The sequence below is a fragment of the Poecilia reticulata genome, chromosome 11, assembly GCF_904066995.2.
Source record: "Poecilia reticulata chromosome 11, P_reticulata-male-v2, whole genome shotgun sequence".
In the NCBI taxonomy this organism is placed as follows: Eukaryota; Metazoa; Chordata; class Actinopteri; order Cyprinodontiformes; family Poeciliidae; genus Poecilia; species Poecilia reticulata.
Genome location: NC_088840.1, coordinates 20582418 through 20604880, shown reverse-complemented (window position 1 = coordinate 20604880; position 22463 = coordinate 20582418). Strand labels below are relative to the sequence as shown.

At 36.4% G+C, this 22463-nt stretch overlaps 2 protein-coding genes across 4 annotated transcripts; one reads left to right on the top strand and one right to left on the bottom strand.

Moving 5' to 3' along the window:
* Positions 1-3981: 3981 nt before the first annotated feature.
* On the bottom strand, positions 3982-13902 carry lypc (ly6 domain containing, pigment cell). 2 transcript variants are annotated; one of them, XM_081612314.1, is made up of 3 exons: positions 13830-13902; positions 5640-5759; positions 3982-4430 (listed from the first exon to the last, which is right to left on the bottom strand). In XM_081612314.1, the coding sequence occupies exons 1-3, from the start codon at positions 13885-13887 to the stop codon at positions 4219-4221; spliced, it is 390 nt and encodes a 129-aa protein (XP_081468440.1). In that variant the 5' UTR covers positions 13888-13902; the 3' UTR covers positions 3982-4218. The 2 variants fall into 2 exon arrangements, with proteins under 2 accessions (XP_081468440.1, XP_008420997.2); XM_008422775.2 differs by lacking the exon at positions 13830-13902 and adding an exon at positions 7180-7489.
* Positions 13627-22289, top strand: ddah2 (DDAH family member 2, ADMA-independent). Of its 2 annotated transcripts, none has more exons than XM_081612311.1 (6): positions 13627-13789; positions 14408-14838; positions 16439-16627; positions 18913-19032; positions 20148-20291; positions 21494-21630. In XM_081612311.1, the coding sequence occupies exons 2-6, from the start codon at positions 14539-14541 to the stop codon at positions 21536-21538; spliced, it is 798 nt and encodes a 265-aa protein (XP_081468437.1). In that variant the 5' UTR covers positions 13627-13789; positions 14408-14538; the 3' UTR covers positions 21539-21630. The 2 variants fall into 2 exon arrangements, with proteins under 2 accessions (XP_081468437.1, XP_081468436.1); XM_081612310.1 differs by having other exon boundaries at positions 13636-13789; positions 21582-22289.
* Positions 22290-22463: the final 174 nt, after the last annotated feature.

Here is a 22463-nt window from a genome sequence, read left to right as displayed (position 1 = left end):
TCTAATTGGCTAGCTAGCAGCAGTCACCTACAAAAAATCAATACTCAGCTCATTAAATACTTTTACTTTAGTAGTAGGAGGAGAAAAAAAAAACATACTGCAGCTTTTCTTGTGTCTGATTACAACTTCAGAATGGACACAGTCGTTTAATCTTTCCCCTCTCTTTATTTTTAAATATTAATTATTCCAACACATCCAGATTAAACCTTTTTAGTCTCTGGACATTTTTTAGGGAAGTGATATTTGCATACCATGGAGTCACTCTGTGTTTTAATCACAGGTGTTTCCCACAGACTTTATCACAGAGGAAACACAGCTTTTCATAGTAAGACATCATGATTCAGAAAAGGTTTGGATTCGTTGCGGACCAGAGGAAAGCAGCCCAGACCGAGCCGGCGCTGAAAGCAGCTAAACAGGAAACCGTTTCAATAGATGCGGGCTTCCTCTTTCTGCGCTCCCACAGCGAGCGTGAGGGATTAGTCAAGATTAGTGGGCTTGTTTGTGATCCGCTGCCAAGGTCTCTAATTAATAATTACATGTATGGAAGAGAGACTGTGAGCATGCTGAAGTCGATGAGCTAACTTTTCACTTTAAAGGAATCATAAAAGAGACGGACAAAAGGGGATTTTGTAGAAAACATTAAAAATTTTTAAAAATAAATGTAGGTTCATTTAAAACAACCACTGCCTGTTTTCATTTAAATTAAAATCAACTGAATCAAAATGAAATTAATACTTGAAATATTTTATATCTGCAGTAGTAGAATTTGTAGTAAAATAAAATTTTACATTACAATAAAATTGTATTTTTTTTCTTAAGGTTATCAAAATGTCAGAATTTTACAGTGGCCCATACCTAATTAAAATGTTTTTCTTTTGTTTCTAGTTGAGTATTAGAGCTCAGAAGTTGTATATTTTTTATTTAACCTAATGACAAATACTCTTATTGACGGAAACAATTAGAAGAAAAGCTTTGCACCGTAGCTGCTCTGTGGAGCCCCCTGTTGGTGTGGAGCCGCAGACAGCTGCACAGTTTGCTTCTTCCTTGGTCTGGCTTGGCCCATGTTGATGTGAATAACTAGACAGTTGAGTAGGTTTCACAGTTAAATAGGATTTATTGAAGTTGCTGGAAATACTTTCTTCTTGGAAATGAGCCACCAAATCTGTTTTTAAAACGTCTGTGGAAGGATCACATCTGTGTGGGATTTTATTATTGTTCAATTTTTTTCTGAAAATGTTTCATTTTTCTGTAATGTCTGCAGTTAAGTTAAAAAAATATCTTTAGAATGCATGTGTCAAACTTGAGGCCCGTGGGCCAAATCCGGCCCGCCGCAGCTTTTTATGTGGCCCTCTGGATTCTGGACTAAACATTAAGTCTGCTTGAATATCATGTTTTCAATCAAATCAATGCAGTTTTTGTCTGTTTACTACTAAATTATATAAATTAGTCCGTCCAGTTTCTTGTGTATTATTATGGAAATTCACAAAAATCAACAAATCCCTGCTCTTTTTTTGTACTAATTATTGGGAGTTTATTGAAGATTTCTCTCAAAAATGGTCAAAAAACTCTCTGACTTGTACTAAACAGCTGCTTCTGTCTTAACTGATGTCAGATCCACAATCTAAACAGCGAGGAATAAAAAGTCACATCTACCGTCATAAATAAGTGCAAATATTTCCAAATTTGAACCACAAACACTTCGATTCTTATTGCAAAAAAATCACAAAAACAATCGCGAAATTCTGGTGGGACTGAAAAGACATTCAATTATATTATTTAATTTTACGAATTCATTAATATATTTCACAGTTTATCAATACATTTTGGCACTACCGGCCCTTTAAGAGCATTCGTGATCTTGATTTGGCCCAAAACGTTTGACACCGCTGCTTTAGAACATGTGTTCGTTTCTCTGTTACATATCAAACACCTGATAAAAGTATAGATTACTTGTATATTTTTGTTGGTTGTGTGAAGTTCTTCTGACAAAATAACAAATCATAAATATGCCACCGTTAGCCTTATTTTTATCCAAAGAGATCTGAGACTCGGTCGTGACTCTTGTCTGTTGGTTCGATTCCCTCCTGGAGGTTTTCTTGCCTACAAAACGATCTTGGATTAAATCGAAATGGAAGGACCTGGAGCTAACAACACACTTCGTCTGGTTAAGCAGTACCACATCCTCAGGGTAACACAGTTGAACATTTCCAGAGGCTGTTTTGATATGAAGTTCTTTAGTGTTGCTAAAAATGACCGAAGTGCAATTAGAAAATCCTGATTGTGTTAGAAATCAGCTGTGAGTTAATTCACCTCAATAAACTCAAATTTTATGAAGGATTTGGGTTTGATTACAGAATGTTTTGCTTGTTGAACTGATGTGGATTTGATCTAATTTTTAACATGGACTAATGCTTAAAGGGATTCAATATGAATAACTTCACTGTTAATCATTATTAGTGTTTTTGTCCAAGCATAGCAGAAACTCTCATTTCTTAATATATATTTGAAACAATTTCAGGGACCAGGAAATGTGTCGGATTTTTATTTTCTGCTTTTCATTTCACATGTTTTGTTATTGATGTTGTGATTTTTCACGCTGTCTTAATGCTAATGGCATCATGAAGTAAAACAGATCAAAGCAGCAGCGAGGACAATCAAACTCACAGCTGAAACGTTTTTATTTGACTTTTATTAATGTTCCAATAAAAATATCTTCATAACAAAACGCGTCCTTTTTTTTCTGGCTTGTTTTGAGGATTGTTTTATTGAAATGTCCACATAAAAAGGAAAACAGAGAAGGTTTCTGCTGAACATGTCATAATTTGTACTCATAGATATTACACGTTAACATTTTTTTATGTAGTTTGCTGAATATGTTGATATGCTTCACATAACTGACCAACAAGGAAGTTGCTCAGTTATATTTGGTTCAATTAGAGGACATAATCTGAGATTTAATCAAATTCAATGGTTCAAACAATAACCAGCGTAAATGTGATGTAATCTAAAACTATGAAGATTCTGTATAATAATGGCAATGCAATATATGATGGCTTTTATTACTTATCTCCATATTTGTAAAAGCACCAAGAGAAATGAACTGACTCTAAATCGTTTGGTACAAAATGCTTTGCTTAGGGAAACGACATCAGTACCAAACAGAACATTAATGTTAGCTGAACTAACGGAACAATCTGACAAACCTGGTTTTATATAGATACTTAAAAAAACAAACAGAAGTGGGACTTTTAAATCTCTTCACAGGAACTTAAAAAAAACACTTCGCATGTAAAACTTGGTAAAAATCTGATGATCTGTAGCACCACTGCTAGCATAAAACTGAAAACGCTTCTAATTAAAACTCCTCTCACTGCCACATTATACATTCATATAAGCTGACTTTTTATTTATTGACCTTTTTTAAACAGATGGCCCTTAATCCAGTCAGTGCAACATAGGGATGGACATTAAGGCTGAAAAACATGAGCATTTCATGTCAGTATATCAATAATTATTTATTCGTTTCTTTGTTTTAAATACCTGACATGCTGCCAAACTGGTGTCGTGACTTTTCCTCTAATTCAGTTTCCACTCCATGTCGTTTACTTTAGCAGTAATGAGGCAAAACCTGAAACTGCTGCTTCGCAAGTTGTTGCTAGGTAACCAAAGAGTAGTAGTGAGTGAGTTGCTAGGCAACCAAAGAGTGAGTCAGTTGATTCCACCAACTTTGCTTAGCTAGCTGTCACAATTTATTTTACTGATTTATTAACCGTAATATGACAGAGAATTAGGACTACACTAAGAAAATAAGCTTTTGAGAATAAAGTCATTATTCTGGTGTGGCTTTATTCTAGTTAATTTATTTTTTATTTCTTATAGTCCTGATATTTCGATTTGGAGAATCTGAATTATAATTTATGCTCCTCAGTTCATAATTTTGACTAAAAGAGTTCAGAAAGAACCACAATTTTAAGGTAAAGGTCAGGAAAAGTTACATTTAATTATTTTCAACACTCTTTCTGGATTAACATTTTTCAATAGAAACCTTTTCCACTTTTATTCCACTTAAATATCTTCTAGAGGAGCTGCTGGATAACAAATATTACTGATGGTGCAACTTGTGATGAACTAAAACTGAATTTTCCTTTAACATCTCAGCCATTCTTTCCTAAAGAGCCATTGGGAGGCAGAGGCGGTCCGTGGTTCTGATGGTTCTGATCAGACCAGCAGGAGGCCGAGTGCAGGCAGCAGGCAGAGCAGCGCTCCTCTCAGGCCGAGGGCTCCAACAGACCCGGCTGCGTTGCAAAGATCCGTGTCGCAGCAGTCGTTGGTGTAGTTAAAGTACACCCCTGAGGTGTACTTCTGTCCGGCCAAGCCGCACTGCGTCGGGACGGCACAACTCTTCTCGTATATCGTCAGCTGAAAGCCGCCTGGCGAAGCAAAAACAGAGCGAATGGTGGATTTAGTGGCGAAAATGCTGCAGATGGTTTATAGGTGATCCCCAGCCACACAGAATAATTGTTAACCAGCTTTCAATGAGTGTTTTAACACCCATATTTTTGTATAATGTTGCTCAAAAACTGCATTTCTTTGCCATTGCAGTGAAACTTATATGAGCGCATATATTTAAACCATAACCAAACTTCAAAGCAAACAATAATTTGTGGTCTTAAGTGATTATATTTCAGTAGCTAATTTTTGAGGCGGTTGAAGCTAGATAGCAGCTAATATTCCTCCAGTTGTTTTTGTACTTTTTCCTTCTTATTTGAAAGGCAACCAGTTTGCTTATTATATTGAAGAAAACTGAAAAAATATTTAGTCTTCACAGCAACAAAAACAGGATATAGATCAATCTCAATTTCAAAACACTTCAAACAGCAATTAAAAGCAGATTTGGGTGCACCACCAAAGTGTACAGTAAAGTATAAGTTAATGCGTAAATGTGATTCTATTTACCATGAAAATTAACGGAAACCAGAAATTTACTTTGTGTTGCATCTAATGTTTTTGTAAGTAGATTTTAATTTAAAAGTTGTCGTTTTTTCATAATTTATTTAATCTATTCTTGACTTGTGGTGGTGGAGGGCCACTTAAAATCAGTTCATGGGCTGCAAATGGCCCCCGGACCATAGTTTGAATACGCTTGGTCAAGAGCACGCTCATCAAATTTCTTGGTATTTTTTTCTACTTAAATGAGGCACTGAAAATAATTAATTAAATTACAAAACAAGCAACTTATATTGATATTTTAATTTAAAATTATCCCCATAAAGTTATTGTGATTCTGTCAGCACTCGTTGTGACCTTTTACCTCTGATGAAACACAGGGAGTCCTTTGCCACTCCCAGATATTTTTAGAGGTTGCAGTCATTTTTAGATCATTTAATTATGCTGTCAGTTTCCTGATGAAAAACGGATCTGAGTTCCAGAGCGCTGAGTCATTCTTTTGTTTTTGTTTCTACACAGAAAACCAGTTACAGCAAACTCTGCTAGTTTCCACTGATGCAGAGAAGAAGATTCAAAATCAAACACCAGATGTGACACACAAATGATTTCAAGCTCTAAATGTTTTTTATAACAGTGGGACAAACTATTCCTATAAAGGCCTTTATTTTGACGGGACGTCGTTTGGCGCTGACCTCGTCTTCCTGTCGCCACACTGGACAGGCAGCGCTGTCCTGCAGGACACTCCAGAGGAAACTTCAGGCAGTCCATGGGAGAAATGGCAGGAAACACACAGGTGTAACACTGCAAACAGCCTGGAGAGAGAGAAAAAGACAGATTTAAATTAAATACAACCCTCTGTGTGTATAATTCATTACCAGATTATGTTACTAAAGTTTAAAAGATCTGAATTTCTGCCTTATTTGATCAGCAGAGAAACAAATGTCAAAATAAACTCAAACTAAGCCAATTAAAAATACTTTATTCGTCCCACAGGGAAATTAAAAGCTGCTGTTAGTGAGACAGGAAACAGATTTTTGATGTTTGTGGATCATTGGTGCCCCCTAGTGGACAAAATTATAGTAAAAATGTATTTAAGTTTGTTCAAATGTTTACTGTAAAACAGCGGTTTACCACACACCATTGAATACAATATTAAACAACAACAATAATAAAAAATAGTATAATGTGTGATTTACAAAAATTCATAATATTTTCCGACAAATTTATATACTTTTTTCTCAACATTTAAATCGCAGTTGCAGCCATTTTGTTTAATCATAAATTATTTAATCATTTAATTTAAGGTTGATTTCAGTGGAGTTATGTTATTCTTTAACATAATAATAAAAGATGATCACTCTTAAAGGAGAACTACAATGTGGAAGGTTAACTGAATACTTTAAATAGAAATACTAAAACAATGATGACTGCAAAAGTTTTTAAATAAAAGTGGTCTTTATCTATAGTTCTTGAACGTTTGTTTTTCTCTGGATTAATTCATTTCTTCATCAATTCATACCTTCATTTGCCATTTCCTCCCTTTATTCCTAAATTTTATATCAGTAAAATGAAAATAAAAATAAAAACTTACATGATTGTGTCCCACTGAATCAAGTGATGAGAATACTGTAATTATTTTTATTTAATTATATTTAAAACAAACACATTCTGATGCTTTAATCTCATGCTCTGTATGGACTGGAATTGGTTTTTTATAATATTTTACTAAAATCTAACTGGATGTCACATTAAAGTAATTAAGAAAACAAACATAAGACATTTCAGCCTTCATCAATACTTCATAGTTTATTTCCAAACAAAACCAAATACATTATAAAATTTTATTTGAAAGCCGTTATAAAAATCTTCCGGTTCATCACATGTGCAAATGTCTGCTGTTAAATTACACAACAACAACAAACAAACCATCATTTCAGATAAATTCAGATTACTTTCGTCTTTGTGATCTAAAACAAATCCTCAAATTCAGAGAAAGAAATCCAACCTTTATGTTTTTCTGCTCCGTGATCATTAAAAAAAGAAGCCAATTTCTGCTAAGAAGTTACAATGAAGGCCTTTAAAAACATTTAAAGAACATTTTAATGTTTCTTTGTGTCCCCTATTCTGACACAAGAGTAGTTTCCAATGATGCTGATGAATTTTTTGAGATAAAAAGAGAATAGATCTACTAATATTTGCTAGATGTAACTCTCCTGAAGGTGAAGGTCATACCTGCCAGGTGAAGACCACTCAGGAGTCCAATTAGGAGATGTAAACGAGTCATGATGCTTCCTTAAAGTCCCTCTGCTCGGTTCTCCAACAGCAGCTGAAGGAACCTCTTCCCTGGATGCTACAACTATAACAGTTTGATCTGAAGCGACCTCCGGCTCATTCCCTAATTTGATTTCTAGTTTAATTTTGCTCACTTCTTTTTTATATTCTCATTAATCTGATGAAAGGTTTCTGTCTTCTGTCCAGTGTTTCTGTCACCTGAGCTTTTCCTCACTCTTGTCCGTTTTGTCCAGTTTGGGACTCTGGGAGTGAGCCTCTCCTCCTGGGAGTTTCTAATTTAATTTGGAGGTAATTGCAAATGGCTGACATGCTGAAAACATGTTAAAAATCAAGATGTACGAGTAAAGTTTGGATACTTATGTAACCGTCTCAGGTTGACTTCACGACACAAACATTCAGGTTTATTATATTTTTTTCTAACAAAAGAGAAAATCAAGTTAGTGGTTAACATCAGTCCAGCAACTTCTGCCCTTACACATTAAATAAAATATAATAAATAACCCTAAATAAACTACAAAGCAATGGCTCCCAATGGGCAGCTAGCAGTAGTTAGCATTTTTAAATTTAAACATAGCTAAAATGGACAACTTTAATAATGATAACAGTTAAAAAACACACAAACAAAACACAGCAAAATTACTCATGAAAAACTGCATATGATTAAATTTGTCTAAAATATGTATTAAACTATAATATTTGTAAAGAAAACATCGAGCTGATTCTAGCAGTAACAGATCGGCAACAGAAAAAAGGGGGCGGAGCTTCCGGCTACTGGTTACTATGGTAACCACCAACCGTCAAGAGCAACGCCACAGAACTTAAAAAATATCAACAAAAATTCTGGAGAAACAACTTCATGACTAAGCAAAATATATTCTAAGAATAAATAAACCAATTTTGACAAACTTTACGTCTATAATGTTGTTAAAATAAAACCCTGTTGCACTTACATGAACAGAAAAGAGTGACAAAAACTTAAAAATGAAGCAATCAAGGAAATAACCAAAAGTTGTCTCAACATTTTTAAAATTTAGACAATGAAAGTTCTTCAGTGCCATTTAGAAATAAGAAAATACAGATGAAAAGTTTCTGAAACGTTATGAAAGGGAGTCAAATTTCAAAATAAAGTTAAAGTTTTGGGTAAAAATGTGTATATAACTGAGAATGAGTATATCATTTATTGTTCTTTTAAATATTCTTCTTTCTTCTGTGTTTATGTTAACTTGATTAGCTTATTATTGTTATCTTACTATAATTATCATCATTTCTTTTTTTACATTTTATGTATTGTTACAACACAGATTAAGAAGAATTTATAGGTGTACATTGAAAAGGAGTTGGTAATTATTCTGATGCTATTTATAATTGTCATTATTACTAGTATAATTAGCCGAAGATTTTCTTGCCTTGTTATAAGTTATTCTGTAATCATTTTGTCACTGCACTCACATGCAAAGAAGGAAGTCAGAGAAAATGAACGGCTGAAAGTCAGCAGGGAGCAGAGAGAGTCAGCAGATAATGAGAGAAAGTCAGCAGCAGAGACAGAGAGACAGAGAACCAGTGAGCCGATTTAACTGAGTTATCTTGCGGCGGTAATGGGAGACGTGAGGCTGACCAGCAGGACGGTCTGCTGACTGAGGCCTTGTGACGGAACGGGTCGAACAGAACCTCCCAGTTAGCCGTTTTCCTGTCGGTTAGCTACACATAACGTCAAAACGGCTCCAGAAAAACACTCCTCTGAAGGAAACTGCAGCACTCAACTTTTTTTTTTTTAAAATGTTTTTTTTAAAAAAAAAAATATATATATATATATATATATATATATATATATATATATATATATATATATATATATATATATATATATTTGTTTAAACTGTCACTATGAGACAGATCCATCCATTTTCTTACACCCTTGTCCCTCAGTGGGGTCAGGAGGGGTTATGAGACAGATAATTTGTGAAAAGATGAATCTCCTCCACTTTCTCCCTGACTAATTACAGCTGTCTGAAGAAACCGATCAAAAACAACCAATCAGAGCCAGGAGGCGGGTCTTACTGCTGTCAATCTCTCTCATGTACTCGCTGCTAAATGCGCTAATGGACAAGAAACAACTTTCTGTTACAGGAAAACCATTTATCCGCCACCAGAATTGGCTAGCTATGCTAGCTGCAGGATAACAGAGAACAAACTCGAGCAGCTGACAGAGCTAAGACCCGCCTCCTGGCTCTGATTGGTTGTTTCTAGTTACCACTGGGAACACTGGGAGAACTGGGAGAAGCTCACATTTTTAACAGATTATCTGTCTCATAATATTCTGTCAAAACATGGTGACAAGTCTTAACATATGTAAAAAAAACCCCATCATTTCTAAAAGTTACATACTGCAGCTTTAACTTTACTGTTCTCACTTTGCTTCACTTTACTAACACAGGTTTGTTTATTGTCATCTCAAACACTTGATTGCATTTGTTACTATATGCCTAACCAATTAATAGGTTTTGTTTTCGTCCTTTAATAATAAATACTTTCATCTAAAAAACTTATTTTGTGTTCACTTGTGTTTTCTTTGACTAATATTTAAATTGGTTTGAGGTACTGAAACATTGACGTTTGAGATAACAAATTGGATATTTTGATATCTGCTTTCTATGTAGGGTGATGTTTGGAGCCCCCTGGTGGCCAGAGAGCGCTCAGCAGCAGCTTAGCTCAGTTATGCCTTGAGTTGATTCTGGTTGAAATAGATAGAAACGAAGATTTGTAACAAATCTTCGTTTCTATCTATCTATCTATCTATATATATATATATATATATATATATATATATATATATATATATATATATATATATATATATATATATATATATATATATATATATATATATATATATATATATATATATATATATATATATATATATATATATATATATAAATGTACATAAATAAATATCTGCATATTTATTATTATCATAAATATATTATAAAAATATAACATAGCTGGGAAGTTATTTTTTTCTTAAATAACTTCAGTTGTTCAGTGTTTCCACTATGTTTAATATCTACTGAGATATACTAATTTATTAATTTGTTAAATTATTTGACTTGCCTTCGAGAGTTGGTATTTTTTTTTAATTTTGTTTTTGTTTTGTTTTCTTCGTGCACAATGACAACAAAATAAATTTTAATTCCGAAGAAATTATACACTCAAATCCTTTAAACATTAGAACCGATAAACCTAATTTTAATCCTCCTGTTATTTAATATTTTTGGAGTGAAAATCTACATTCACTTTGTTTAAATGGCTGTAAATAGTTACTTTTTTTTGTATTTTGGGACAGCTTTGGTGTCGTCTGGTTTGTTTTGTGAAGGATCGTGTTGGACAGATGGAGCCTTTAATCCCGTCTGCAGCCTCTGTCTACCATCCTCCATCCTCACACACATCCCTGCACTCCTAAATCCACCTCTCATTTTCTGTCTGCTTCCCGTCTCTCCCTCAGTGTTGCAGTAACTCAGTCCGGTCACTAGACGGGAATATTGCGCAGCCCATAATTACCACACAGTGAATCCCTCCCAGGCTAAAATCTCCAAAAACAATCACTGAAAAACTAAATTGTTTAATCAAATTTCATCAATAATTGTCCACAAAGTTCATTAACCTCTGGTTTCAGATGAGGCAGCCTCATTATCTCTATCTCCACTTCATTTGACCCACATTTCAGGAAAGGACAGATTATCTTTCACCATGTCACAGACACAAATATGGCTGGAGAAGTTGGCTGACATTCCTCAATCTGCAGTAAAATAATCTGAAATGTGACTCAGGCAGCGGAGACGTTGGTTTAGGATTACAGAAGCTTCCTTAATCCTCGAAAAACACAAATCTGTCTTTAATTTGGCTGCCTGAGACAAAAACTGCAGGATTAGAGCCCAAAACACTGAAAACACGGATTTGTTTACATGATTTGTTTACTTGTTTGTTTACTTAAACATAACTGGTAAATTTGGGAGAAAAAAAATCTAAACTCAAGAGATTGATGGATATAATTGTATTCATTAAATTGTTAAATATTGTATTTAATGAATACAATATAATTGTATTTATTAAATTGTTTAATTTAATGAATACAATTCTATCCATAAGTGGCATTCCTTATATGATTGTATTTCATTATATTTTATCTGTGTTTTTGTTTATTCTTGGTCGTATTTGAAGTTTCATTTTGATTTTAATTTATGTTTGTGACACTTTTAAGTCTTTTTGTTTCATTTTATAAGGTTTGTTTTAAAGCTGGATCGTTTCTACTTTCTGGTAATTTTGCACATTATTGTTGCATGGCTACGTTTTTTATTATCATGTTTCCTTTTTATATCCTTGTAGCATCATAGATTATCCTTGATGTCTTATCTTAGAGTATTGATGTCATGTGCAATCAATTTGGTCATTTTTTTGATATGTATTGTTTTTTTTAACATCTTTAAAACTTCACAGACTGTTATTATTATTGTTGTTGTTGTTGTTGTTGTTGTTGTTGTTGTTGTTGTTGTTTGACGTTAGTTCTATGTTGAACACCTTCCATATTTGGTCATTTTATTTATTTTCTTGTGAATTAATTTGGCGTTTTAACTTAATTAAACCTTCTTTTGCGGGTTAAGTTAGGGACAACATCCACGAGTTGATTTCGTAAGTATTTATATGTATTGAATATTGGTTTCAAAAGAAAGGGCTAAAAAGAAAGACAGGTTGGTTCTTCGTGATCGTGATTAATTACTGAGATTTAAAACATCAGCGTCTGTGACACGGGAATCAACGCTGATTGAGTCTGGACAGGGCGGTGGGGGATGGGGGGCGCCGGGAGAGCAGCTGCATCAAGCCACCTTCAAATATACGACGAAACCGGAAGTCATGCAACTGGGCTTCAGAAATTAAAAGCACAACGGTCACCAATTCCTTCCTGAAATGTAATATTTATTATCAGAGGTGGTGCGTAAGAACTTATATTTACTCAGTTACATGGACTTGAATAACGTTTTGAAGGGAAAAAAAGTATTTTAAGACTAGTTTTTAGTAAACCACACCTTTTTGTGGTGTACTAAATGTTTTTGTTCTGATGTTCTGTTGAGACTTTTATGTAATTTGGGGATCGTGTAATTTCTGTCACCCTGTTCTAATATATAAATATATAAACTACGTCATATTAGATTCATAAGTGTTATGTTTAAAAATGTTGATTTGTAGCTGTGTTATTCCTGCCATTTTGAAATTGCATTATTTTATATTTTATGCTTTAAAATACTAGAAATTGCACGTTTTTGCCTGTTTGATAACATTAGATCACATTTTATGATGAGGTCCTCAGTTCTAAAGTAGCCTTTCTACAAATTACTTACTTGCTTTAATTTATGCAATTTCTTGGACGACAGATTTTTACTTGCACAGAAGTAAATATATATTGAGGTAGATGCCCTTCATCATTTGGGTGAGTTTGTGAGTTTATAAAAGCTAAGTAGAAAGTAAATTAATTAACATAAACTGTAAGACGTAATACAGATGTAAATCTAAAAAACAAAAAACTCTTTTTCATTTTTCTGTCCTTTATCAAGGTAATTTTGTTTCTGTGGAACATAATTACTTATTTGTAGAGAAAATCTAAAATATTTGAAAGAAAATGCATTTTGGGAAGTGGGAATTAGATGGTGTACAAAGCAGCCAATCCAGGAGCCCTATTTATTTTCCTTCGTACTGATTGGCTGTACTCCCAAAACCGGAAATAAGGAAGCTTGTAAATATTAGCTTCTCCACTGTGTGTATTATTTAATTGGTGTTTGAACCATGCATTTTAATTTATTCATCCATCCATCCATCCATCCATTTTCTTTCACCCTTGTCCCTCAGTGGGGTCGGGAGGGGTGCTGGTGCCCATCTCCAGCTAACGTTCCGGGCGAGAGGCGGGGTCACCCTGGACAGGTCTCCAGTCTGTCGCAGGGCAACACAGATACACACAGGACAAACAACCATGCACACACACTCTCACACCTAGGGACAATTTAGAGAGGCCAATTAACCTGACAGTCATGTTTTTGGACTGTGGGAGGAAACCGGAGTACCCGGAGAAAACCCACGCATGCACAGGGAGAACATGCAAACTCCATGCAGAAAGACCCCAGGCCGGGAATTGAACCCAGAACCTTCTTGCTGCAAGGCAACAGCTCTACCAACTGCGCCACTGTGTTAATTTATTCAAAACATTATATTCATAATTTATCCCCGTTTGTAAAATAAATCTGCCCACCGAACTGTGATCCGTCACTTTAAAGCGCATTTGATTAAGTTTGACGTCTGATCAATGTTTACATTTCGGGTTAGCTAATCGCCTTATTTTGAAAAACCAAACCGGAAGTCCTCACATCCACAGTCGTTTTCTTGACTCTCCGGTTGGTCAGCAGAGAAAAAGGGATCCAGCGAGTAACGGGAGCAGAGCTGGCGTGGAAATTAAATTAAACTGGACAAAACACAGCAGAAGGCATAAAAAACACACTTAAAGCAGGTGAGCAGGCGTGAGTTTTGAGTTTTATCTGTTATCTGACCCGCGTGTGGCGCTGGTTTCCTCTTCCCCTGTTGTTTTGGAAAGATGTGGAACATCATCAGAAGTGTTTGGAAAGATCTGCTGAACTGTTGGGGCGGCGCGGCTTTACGCTGATTCCTGCAGCCGGGTAAACCCAAACAAAGAGGGGATTAAAATGATAAAAACATGAACTCTGCTAACGATGCGCTCACATTTTAATGCAACCCTGACCTAGATTTAATGCTTAAATGTTAATTTAAGCATTTAAAAGTATTCCTGAGATGTTTGATGTGTTGCTCTGTCCTAAAAATACTTGAATTTTAAATTGGAGCACTTGTTGCTTTAGTTTTAAAGAAAACATCCTGTATGGAGGGGGACCCGCTCCCTCTCTGCAGGCCCCCTGTGGGGGGGCTGCTGTGACTTACAGGAAAGATGATAAAAGGCCAATTGTCCCACATCTGGGGAAAAGCTGCAGCAAATCCCAGTCTTATCAGATATTCCAACGCTAAACAATGCCAGCTTGTTTTCACGTTCAAATCTTTAGCTACAAGTGTATTTTTTCCTGCCCTGAATGCTAATGTGCTCGTCTTCCTCTCTTAGGTCTGCTTGGATTAGATAATCGATGAAGAAGCCAACCAGGATGAGCATCTCTGCTTAAACATCCCCACTTCCTCTTCCTTGTGTCTGGACGGAGAAAACCCACTTTAGAGCAGAAGCATTGAGCCGGAGTCATGGCGAACATGTGCCCTTATGGCCGTTTCACCCACGCCGTGGTGAGAGGCATCCCAGAGACCTTTGGGAAAACAGCTGGAGAGGGCCGTGAGAACGGGGAGGTCACGGTGGACCAGGCCAAAGCCCAGCGTCAGTTCGGCTGCCTGACCGGGGCTCTGAGGCAGAAGGTGGGCCTGCAGCTGATCGAAATCCCCCCCGACCCCGAGCTGCCGGAGAGCTGGAGGGTGGAGGACGTGGCGGTGATCCAGGGAGACACGGCGCTCATCACCAGACCGTTCAAGCAGCAGAGACGCAGCGAGGTAACGCAGCACACGAGGAAAACCTTCAGTGGGGCTCAGAGACGTCGGACTGTTTCAGGACAGTGAAGCTGCAGGGCCGGCTCAAGTTGAACAGCTTGCTGCTGCTGCTGGGGTTCTGACTAAAACCAGGAAGATGGAGCACATCACCCAAACTCTACACTACAAAAACACCAGATCTTACCAAGTAGTTTTGGTTTAGTTTCTAGTGCAAATATCTTAGCACACTTTAAATAAGACAAAATTGACTTAAAAGTACCTTCACAGCAAGATACAGGGGAACAAACTTAATTCATCCCTATTTCTATAAATGTATGAGATCAGCTGTGCAGCGTTATTGGTAATATTTTATCTACTTGACCAAAGCCTGATTTGAGGTGCAGCAGTTCAGCCTCACCCTCTGCATTCCTCAAATAATGAGTATTCTGACATCTTTCAGGATTTGTCATTTTATCATTTTGCTAATATTTCCAGAAATTGTGGCATGAAACTCTGCTACATAAAAAGCTAAAGGGGGTTATTTAAAAAAAATCTGATTATGAAATATCTTGATTCACAGCTGGTTTAAAAAGAAATTATTCCTTTTATAAATATTGATAGATTAGAGTTGTGGTTTTATTTCGCATTGTGTTGAAATTTCTGGGTGACACTGCAAAAAACACAAAACTTACCAAGTAATTTTAGTCTAGTTTCTAGTGCAAATATCTTACTACACGTGAAATAAGACAAAACTAACTTAAAAGTAACTTTTCAACAAGATATAGAAGCTTTTTTTAAGTTAATCATTCCTTAATATTGATGAAAAAGTTCTGGTTCCACTGGCACCGTTTCCTAGCAACACCAACCAAGCCCACCCTGTAACCTAGCAACCACGTTCTAGTTCCACTGGCTGATTGCTTCACTAAAAACATGGAAAAAGTATCTTGCTATAAGTTTAATAATCTGTTCTATTTGGAAAATGTAGGCAGAGAATAGAAAAATATTTGGATTTCCAGACTTTTACTTTGTTTTTACATTTAATACAATTTCTATTTATCCATTTATGTTGCTACAGCTATGCTTCGGTCTTTAAAGGCTGACCACTGGAGAAATGTTGTTTAAAAACACAGACGTAAGTGTACTGAAGTACCAGTTTGTTTAATAACTCTGCACCAGTAAGACACACTTGAAGTTTAGTGAGTGCAATTATGAGTAAAGCGACCAATGTAAAATAAATAATAAAGAAACTGAAATGGACAAAAACAATATGTTGACTACCTTAGCTGAACATAAAAGTAAACTACAACAAACTTTCTATCAAGTGGTTCAGAGGGTGTTATTAGGAATTCTAAATGTAATGTAAAATAAATAATAAAGCATGATGTCGCATAGAATTAGATTGAATAGATCTGCTCTTGTGTATCGGTCACTCAATATAAAGTTTTAGCTGACAAAAATTTTAAGTTAAAATTCAGTTCGTTAATAGAGAATACGCTTAAAGGAGCAGCATGTTGTGTTCAGTGCCATCTAGTGTCGACTTTAAGAACTGCAACCCTTTGGCAGCTGAGTAAATTTGCAGTTTAACAGCGCGGCGTTTCCTGTACCCGTTTCTCCTCTTCCTCAGGCGGACGCGGTGAGGAGGGTGATGTCAGAGCTCAACCTGACCGTGGTTGAGATGGGCGACGAACAAGGCGACTCTGGCGGCGCCACGCTGGAGGGCAGCGACGTCCTGTTCACAGGGAGGGAGTTCTTCGTGGGGATTTCCTCCCACACCAACCGCAGAGGAGCCGAGGTGCTGGCAGACACCTTCAGGGTAAGGAGCAGCAGCAGAGAGAAGCCGGTTGGAACTTGGTACAAAGTAGATGGAGGAGCGGTGCGTTCAGGGACCTGACAGTCTGGGGAAGTCTGGAGAAGTTTAGAAAGAAAACGGGAATACTTATATTCCCTGGATTTGTCTAAAGATTCAACCCATCTGTTTGTCCATCTGTGTGATTTTTGATTTTCTCTCGTCTTTTTAAACCTTTTATTAGTTTTTTTTTCCTGCTTTCTGAGGACTGAGCTTTCAGATAATTTGCTGTGAATAATTTAAAATCCAGGCACTTCTTCTGTTTTTCTCCAGCTTCCTAATTTGTTTAACCCCTAAATAATCTAGTGTCATATTCAGAAACAGATTATTTAACCTTTAAATGGTTAAAAACAGAAATCTGTCATGAAGCGTTTGTCACCAACAGCCTGGAACCAGGTCGATGTTTTGAAGTTCTTTAAACTCCTGGAGTTTAAAGCTCTTTCAGAGAAGTTGGAGGAAGTGAAAAGTGTTAAATTACCACATTTGTGCGGCGCGGTGGAGGCCGGGTCGCTGCCAGGACTGTAAACGGAGCCGCTGCCAAAGTGAGCAGGTGGTCATTTGCTTTATTGCATTTTGGGAATTCTTGTCTGTGAGCGGTGATGAATGAGGTCGCCTCATTCCTGGAATAATGAAGGACTGCGCGCTGCCCTCCCTCTGGACTGATGAGAACCAACGTTAGGATTGATTTTCCCCACTTCTGCTGAGTGCATCTCTCTCTCTCTCACACACACTCGGTTTTATGGATGCTGTTTGGGTGGATGGTGTTTGTTCGCTCTGGGCGGGGGATTTAACAGGAAGCGTTTGTCGTGCTCATATGTTTTCTCCTTAAGAGGAATTTGACCCAGTTTTCATTCTTCTTTTGTTTCTTTCTGAAAACATGGGTGGAAATCTCGATTTAAAATCTGATTTTAATGAAGATTTTAATAAAGAGTGGCTTGTCAGCTGGAATATTTGTCATCTCAAAGTTACGGCTGACTCTTAACTCGTCCAATGAAAAGCAAAGCAGTTTCCTTGTAGCATTTAGCCTCATTAGCTGCAACATAAACTAAACTTCGTGTTCATTTCCTTTGTTTGGCTCCATGGATCCTTCTGACTCTGGAAAAGATTTAAATTTGATTTTAGGGACTCAAGATCTGGAGGAAAACTGAACAAGATAAAATGTGGAATTCATTTCATTCTTTCATCGTTTTGTGTTTCCTTGTTCCTTCCTTCTCTCCTTATTCCTTCCTTCCTGTTTTTGTTTCCTTCATTGCTTACTTAGTTCCCTTGTTCCCTTTTACCCTTCCTTTCCCCTGTTTGTTCCTTCATTCCTTATTGTTTGCTTCTTTCCTTCATTCCTTACTTCCCTTGTTCCTTTAGTCCTCCGTTATGTCCTTGTTTGCTTCTCCTTTTCTCATTTTTCATTCCCTCTCTTGTTTCCTTCATTCCTTACTTACTTCCCTTGTTCCTTATGTCCTTTATTTTCTTCATGTTCGTTCATTCTTTCCTTTTTTGTTTCCTTGCTCTTTTCCCCCTTTGTTCCTTCTTTCTCTCCTTGCTTCTTATTTTTTCTTTCCTTCATTCCTTACTTAGTTCATCTTATTTTTTTCCTTTATTTCCTTCCTTCCTTCCTTTTTTCCTTGTTTATTTTCATCCTTCATTTTTTCTTTGTCGTTTCTTTCATTCCTCCTTCCTTTCGTTTCCTTCATTCCTTACTTACTTTCCTTGTTCATTAGTTTTTTCCTACCTTCCTTCTTTTCATTTTCCTCATTCCTTTCATCCGCCTTTTCTCCTAGTTTCCTTCCTTACTTCTTTTCATCCTTTTTTGTTTGCTTGCTCCATTACTTTTTTCTTTTCATCCTTCCTTCATTTCCTCTTTGTTTCCTTGTTTCTTTCTTCTTTTATTCATTCCTCCTCTTTCTCTGTTGTTTCTCTGTATGAAGGACTAGGGAAGAAAAGGAGGAAGGACTAAGTACTTGGAGCAAATTACTCGACACTAAGTGACTCGGTAGTCAGACCTTTTGGGTCCAGACTCAGGAAACCCGTCCAGAACTGTAGTTCTGTCCAGAACCTGTCCGTAGCTCTGGACAGGTTCTGGACAGAAGGGGCAACTCTGACAAGGATGGAAACATTAAACTTTTATGTGTTTCTCAATAAAAGCTTTTTATAATTCATGAACTGGTTAATGTTGACTGAACGCTGGACTGGAGAGATTTGTTAAAATAAAACTCGGGTCTCAAAACGTTCATCTTTAAATTTTCCGATCTGTTCAGGACTTTGCTGTGTCCACTGTCCCGGTCTGCGGCGGCGCCAGACTGAAGAACTTCTGCTCCATGGGCGGACCGGACACCATCATCATCAGCAACGGCGACGGCGCCAAGAAGACCCTCAGGGTGAGAGCGCACCGTTTCCTCCTTCACTCCCACATGCTGGATCTTTGTAACGTTTTGATTTGTGAATGAAACATCCACACTACAAAAACACTCAATCTTATTTTATGTCTAGTTTCTAGTGTAAATATCTTAGTTCTGTCTTATTTGAAGTAACTTTTCAGCAAGAAGTAGAGGCTTGTTTTAAGTAATAATTCCTTAATACTGATTTAAAAAACTATTTGTTCCATTGGCAGATTATTAAACTTATTGAGATATTTTCCCATCTTATACGTGAAACAATCTGCCAAATGAACTGGTACTTTTTCATTAGTATTAAAGAATTATTGACTTAAAACAAGCTCCTACATTTTTGTGAAAATGTACTTGTAAATTAGTTTTGTCTTATTTCAAGTGTAGTAAGATATTTACACTAGAAACTAGACTTGCTTGGCAAGACTTCTTGTTTTTGTAGTGTGGGTTAAAAAGACGTCCTGAGTCGGGTCAGAAATTGAACTACGTTTTTTTTAAAGGTGACATATTGTGTAAATTTTATTCTGATAATGATATTTTAGCTGTTTTAGGGCATTTTGTCACTTTAAATCCAAGTAATCTTCTACTGGCCACGCCCCCAACTCAACGTTTAAACTCATACCTGAAAATGGCAGCAAGCAGATTCCCAAATTATACAACCGTACATCTATAAAGTGGTTTAAGTCAACAACAAAACACTTTTCTTTAACAGCAGCCATCGTACAGCGCATACAATAATAAAACCAGAAGACCAAACATGCTGGAGCTCCACTTGGGTTGCTAGGTGATGGGCTGGGGTTGCTAGGTGACAGACTGGGGTTGCTAGGTGACGGACAGGCAGTTCCTGCTGATTTTAGTTTTTGAAACACATTTTTCAGGTTAATAAAAAACGCACAAAAAAAATGTTTGTATAAAATCACCTTGGTGTTTTTAGCACTTAGGGAGTATTTGGAAGCAAATGAAAGAACAAAAATGTGCAAAATGTGAATTTAAGAATAAAAGACGAGCATAATTAACCTGTAAACTTGTTGCAAGCAGTCAGTGTTTTTTTCCAGTATTTTATTTGGTAAGCTGAGGTTTCGTGTGTATTATTGTGTTGGTTTCAGATGATGGAGCAGCTGACCGATCACCACTACGACGTTCTCACCGTCCCAGAGGAATCTGCGGCTAGCTGCATCTACGTTAAAGGCCCGTCCAAACGGGACTTCCTGCTGCACCGGCCCGCCGAGGAGTGTCCCGACAGCGTCTCTGTGAGTTCACCACTTCTTTGTTACAAATTAGATCCATCAAGGTGGAAAAATGGCTTCTAACTGTAAAGAAATATTCAAAATACTTTCCTAGGATTGTAAATTTCAAAATGTAAAACTTTTGGGGCGTTTTTACTGTTTTTTCAGCTTAAAAACAGAATTTAAAGAATAAAGTGCAAATACTTATGAGGACATTAAGTTCTTAAAGGGCCAGTTGTGCTAAAATGTATTGATAATTCTGATAAATTGTTAGAACGTTCTCTACATTTGATAAGTTCTTCTTAAAATTAAATAATATTTAACGTCTTTTCACATCAGACCTTCCAGAATTTCACCTTTTAAAAGTTTTTTGCAAAAAGAATCAAAACTTTTCTGGTGCTAATTTAGAACAATTTGCAAAAAATGTTGCAATATGATAATGTTATTACTCTGAAATAAGCGTAGCAGTAAACTACACTGCCACCTGGAGGTGGGAGTTGGCATCACTTAAAGCCAATGTTTGACTATTTTTCTGAAAAATATTTCAATAGACTCTGTCATGCACAAGCATAATAAAATGACGCAATTTGTTGATTTTACGTTAATTTCCGTGACCACAATTAAACTGGAAGTACTGACTGATGTAATTTGATTAATAAAACAATATTTAACCACACAGCTGTTAACAGCCATGTTAAAAACTGCACTACAAAAACACCTTACACCACACTGCAAAAATATACTCTTAGCAAGTATTTTTTTTATCTAGTTTCTAGTACAAATATCTTACTACACTTGAAATAAGACAAAACTTGCAAGTAACTTATCAGCAATATATTGAAGCTTGTATTAAGTAAATAATTCATTAATATTGATGAAAAAGTTAGTTCCATTGGCAGATAAATTTACTTATAATACAATTAAATAATCTAGTATTTTTTCATACGTTTCAATGATTTTTTTTTCTTAAAACAAGCTTCTATGTCAAGTTATTTTTAAGTTAGTTTGTCTCATTTCAAGTGTATTGAGATATTTGCACTAGAAACTAGACGGGCCTTATGTTTGACACATGTGGGTTTAGTGGTCCTCAGCCTGAGACAGCTTGAGAAACTCTGGACTAAAGTAAAATCCAGATTTAGGAATAAGCAGATGCCGAAGTCCAACCAAGTTTCCGATCTTGAACGAGTGTCGTGCCGGTGATTCATTTGAACCATTCTGCTTTCCAGCAGCCGTTATCCCCCTCCTCCTGCATTAGCCTGAGCCAGTTATGACTCTAACTGGATGAGTGAATCGTTTCCTGTCGGCTCTCTGCAGGCCTTCCAGAAGCTGCCGGACTACACCCTGCTGCCGACGGCCTGCAGCGAAGCATCCAAGCTGGGAGCGTCTCTGTCCTCGCTCTGCCTGCTCATCAACAGAAAGTACACATATTTCTGAGGACGCTGCCGCCGTCGCATAATCACGCAGCATTTTATGCTGGTGACTCATTAGTCACGGCCCACAAAGTAAAAACAGTGTTTAATAATAATGGTTTCAGGACACAGAGGTCTGTGGTGCAGCTGCTCCCCCTGCTGAAAGTTTAGCTACTTTCAGTTCCTGTCATTTCATTTTACAGTTAGAAAAAAAAAGAAGCTACGTTTCAGCAGGTTTGGCACAAGTGTGAAGAAACCCAGATGGTTTAGTGAATTTTTATACTTGCAGTGTTATATTTTTAATCAAGCACAAGATCTAAACCACTTTAAAACAAAAACTGAAGCGAATTATAACTGTTTACAGATTAAATAAAGAGTAAATTGAAGTACTCAATTCATCTTGAAACATTTCATCTTAAACTGTTTGACAGAATAAGTTTAATTTTCTAATCACTGTCCTTTAAGGTGCACCTGTAAGACCTGAAATAACTAATCTGTATTTCAATTATTACAAAGTTTAGTCTTAGTTTAGTGAAATACACCCAGCTGCTCAATGAAGGACGTTTTAACTAGAATATAAATTTGTAGTTGTGGAAATAAAATCTAACTTTTACCCTGACTCCAGTCTTCATTTATTTTATTACAACTATTTAGTCAATTTAAGTAGTTTTTCATTTTATGGTAAATACAAGCACCAAAAACGATCAATATTAGATACCAAAGATCGGGCTTTTCCAAACTGATCCATTTACTTTACTCTTCAATTCAATCACCCAACCGATAAGCG